At 42.8% G+C, this 3,720-nt stretch overlaps 1 protein-coding gene across 1 annotated transcript; it reads right to left on the reverse strand.

Moving 5' to 3' along the window:
* Positions 1 to 2,247: 2,247 nt before the first annotated feature.
* LOC123083076 (general transcription factor IIF subunit 1-like) lies at positions 2,248 to 2,805 on the reverse strand. Its single transcript, XM_044505213.1, has 3 exons — positions 2,773 to 2,805; positions 2,558 to 2,686; positions 2,248 to 2,428 (listed from the first exon to the last, which is right to left on the reverse strand). Exons 1-3 carry the CDS (start codon positions 2,797 to 2,799, stop codon positions 2,252 to 2,254), a joined length of 333 nt encoding a protein of 110 aa, XP_044361148.1. The 5' UTR covers positions 2,800 to 2,805; the 3' UTR covers positions 2,248 to 2,251.
* Between the last annotated feature and the right edge of the window lie 915 nt (positions 2,806 to 3,720).

Raw genomic sequence — 3,720 nt, forward strand, 5'->3', positions numbered from 1 at the left:
TTCATATGGGTAGTTAGAATTGAAATAGAAAGAACATATTTGAAATAAAAGCAATGGTTTGCACTGAATAACGACGGGAAAGGGAATGAATCACGTTTATAGCAGCCTCTAAGAGGAAGAGACATAAATGGGAGGATCAAGAGATAATAGTACAAGTGATTGATCTCAGTTTTTATTTGAATGTAACATTACTGATGCATTAACAAGGCCTGATCAGTTGTGTAATAAGCGATCCGGTGACAATTAACCAAATTATCTTCATAGGAAAACCTAGTTATCATCTTTTCTTATTGTTTTGGTGCCAATTAAATTCAGTTAGAGACCGTGCTCCTTAGGCTTGGAACCATATCCTAACTAATACTCCTTCCGTTCTAAAATATAGTACATACTTTGTTTTGAAAAGTCAACCATGCCAGTGTTTGACCAAGTGTTTTAAAAAAATCAACATCCACATGTATTGTTGTAGTTTACTTATTTAGTACTTCAGATATGGATAGTTTATTTTAGAAACTTGGTCAAATGGACATCTTTGACTTAAAGAAAACTAATATGCAATGTACTGTGGAACAGAGGCAGCATAAAGCATGCCATGTATAAACTGCATGACAGAGTGAGGTTGTTAATCCACAAGCACGGAGACGGTACTTAAGCAGTGAAGCATGATGCTTTTAAATTGAAACCTTACACGGTGAGATAAAATCCCGGTATAATCTGCTACTTGTTTAGCAGCGAAGCGATCGAAATTGAATTTGAATCAGGCTGCCAAACAAACGATGGCAGAGGGAGAGGAAGGAGATATCAAGAATTGTACTGCAGACCTATGTTGTGTTGATGCAGTCCACCAAGTTCCGAAGACGATAGTCGTCCCTAGGCCCCGAGCGTCGAAGTCGTTGGACGTCAATTACCACACAAAAGAAGGGGAGAAAGATGGAGCGATGGGTGGGGTGTGCGGTGTGGTGGTGGACAGGCCCGTGCAGCCTTGTGGGTGGAGGAGGCGGTGTGGGATGGGCGCCCGTGCAACCGTGTGGTGCGGAGGCGGCGATGGACTGGCGGCGCCTGTGCAACCATATGATGCGGAGGAGCAGGTGATGGGCGGCTGCCTATGCAACCATGTGGTGCGGAGGAGGCGGTGATGGCTCAGGCGTACCACCATAAGAGAAGGGGGGAAGATGGAGAGATGGGCGGGGCATGCGGCGTGGTGGTGGACTGATAGCGCCCATGCAGCCATGTGACACAGAGGAGGCGGTGATGGGCCAAGCTAGCGATGATCGTGCCGTTGTGCGATGATACATCACTTTTATAGGCATGGATATGGTTGGCCGCATCATTAATTTTCCTCGTACCAGATGTACATGATGGACACGTAACCTTTTTTTTCTCGCAAAAAAGTAGTGGCTCTGATCTAAAATAAATGTTGTGGTTTTAGTACATGATCGACATGTAACCTTTTTTTTCTCGCAAAAAAGTAGTCTCTCTGATCTAAAATAAAAGTTGTGGTTTTAGTTCAAGGAGTAAGTGACACATAACATATAAGTGTTGTACACACGAAGTTAGGGTGTTACACAAATAATAAACAATATTTAATGTTGGATGGTTAGGAGGACATTGGTATCCCCTCCCACCAGAGTCCAGTCCCAGACTCCGACATTAGCGCTTGCACTTCCCTGATTTATTACAGGCCTTTCGTCGATGTGGGTTTAGTGGAAGGAGACGTTCCCATGAACTATTGGAAACTTCATCAATCTTAAGATGATGTGCCGACTCAGTCTCTCAGAGATACTCATAGGGGCAGGGTCTGCATTCATGCATTCATAGGGATGAGTGTATGCTCGTATATGTGAGCGAGTTCAATTGTACCGTGTTCAAGAAAAAAACAATACCTACTTACCTAATAAAAACCATGATTTTTCCAAGAAAATCGAAGTGATTCTTCTAAGAAAATAAGAGACGTGGCTAGTTGACAATACCAGCCCCGGAGCGCTCACAACGCTTAATTTTGAGGGAGCTTAGATATTGTAGTGATGGCCACCCATTTACAGAGTACCACATACACCAAAAATCAACTGGAGCCTGAGCAACCTTGTAAAACTACCTCCCATTGAGCTCCAGAGTGGAGTCCACTTCTTTCTACTAGTGTACACCAAAAGTCCCTTAAACTCATCGTGCACGTTTATGTAGCACATCTCTACCCCCAAGTCCTGGACAGAAGGTTGATGCACCGAACCGATTCGAGGATGCTGCCGCCCGTTCTTCATAGCTCGCTTTTGCTGGACTTTGCAGGCTTCTTCTTCCCCTTCCACCAACTCTTCACCGCCTTGGACACCTTGCTCACATGCCCTTTCAGTTTCTTGCCGGTATCCTTGATCTGTTTCACCACCTGCTGCTTCAGGTCTTTCTTTTGCGGACCCTTGTTTTTCAGAATGTTTCCCTGGAAGGAGCAGAGGGAATACGATTAACCCTCAGCAGTTCTTCAAACAAACATATTTCGCTTAGAAGTCACGGAGAACTGTGAGGAGCCAACCCTCGTAACATATTTGGGTAACCTATGGTAACATACCAAGTTCTTGGGTAAACTATCCTCGTCTTCATCGTCATCTTCATCATCCTCATCACCTTCAACGCCAAAGTTGTTCTTCATCAGATCGTCTCTGGAGTACATCTTCATGTTTGGGGCTCCCGGCATGCCCTGTCATCAACAATAGTGTAATGTAACATTTCTATCTTCGTATATTCTTGGATATAGTTACACATATCACAGCCAAAGTAACCTACCTCCATTGATCTCATTATCTTCTCCATCTCGGCATCTTTTGATGGTTTTGCAGCAAAGGGTTCTCCCGGTCCTGTAATTTTTAATATTGGGGTGTGTCAGAAATGCATGAAAATATCTGTCCCCAGAGCTTCGCATCCAGATACTTATTAGCAGCGGACAATTAACTGTTACAACTTACAAGCGGAGCATTCAGACAGGCATTATAATCAGGTCCTAAATCATGCCCTGGTTTTATGAAATACTTCCTCCATTCGAAAATAAGTGTCTCTAGTTTAGTATAACTTTGTACTAGAGTTAATACAAAATCGAGACACTTATTTTGAGACGGAGGGAGTATCTGCTTACATGGCTGAAGGTTTTATAAACTCCTTTTACTTCTAGGAAAGGTTTCTTTAGTCTATCCTATATGGAATTTGTATCAATGCGCATCAGCACGTAATAATTAAAGAAAAACTGAATTTACTACACAGCACACGTATCCAGGGCATGTTTATGTAGCACTTCATATTGGAATCACTAAAAGGACTTATATTTAGGAACGGAGGGAGTAGATTATATTCCGTTGTATGCATTTGTTGCGTACATGGTCTATGCTACATCCAACGACGTACGAACCACTGTTTAAGATGGTGTGTATGTGGTTGGGGCGGGTGACTATGAGGTTTTTATCCAACATGGATGGCAGTATAATCTTCGGATCGGTCTACCACCTCCTTCGACATAGGTATAGTGCCAGTTATATGACTCTATTGTTGCTAATATGTCGTTTTTTATTTACTTGTGTTAGACAGTTGAAGTTTGGTTGTGTGCATCTTAATTATGCAGAGATCGGCTGTCGCTTGTCATGATATTGTACCCGCTCGTTGCTACATTTTGGATTAAGAAATCACGCCCTTTGTCCAAAAATAATTCTTCACTCGGATGATCGATGGTTTGCGACCCTTGAG

Source organism: Triticum aestivum, chromosome 4A, assembly GCF_018294505.1.
Source record: "Triticum aestivum cultivar Chinese Spring chromosome 4A, IWGSC CS RefSeq v2.1, whole genome shotgun sequence".
NCBI classification, from domain to species: Eukaryota; Viridiplantae; Streptophyta; class Magnoliopsida; order Poales; family Poaceae; genus Triticum; species Triticum aestivum.

What these genes read in the sequence shown, in the direction of transcription:
- LOC123083076 (XM_044505213.1), bottom strand. Translation starts at nt 2,799, where the DNA reads ATGGAGAAGATAATGAGATCAATGGAG. An exon ending in AGATAATGAGATCAATGGAG is followed by an intron (nt 2,687 to 2,772) that starts GTAGGTTACTTT and finishes TGTTGATGACAG; the next exon opens with GGCATGCCGGGAGCCCCAAA. An exon ending in ATAGTTTACCCAAGAACTTG is followed by an intron (nt 2,429 to 2,557) that starts GTATGTTACCAT and finishes TGCTCCTTCCAG; the next exon opens with GGAAACATTCTGAAAAACAA.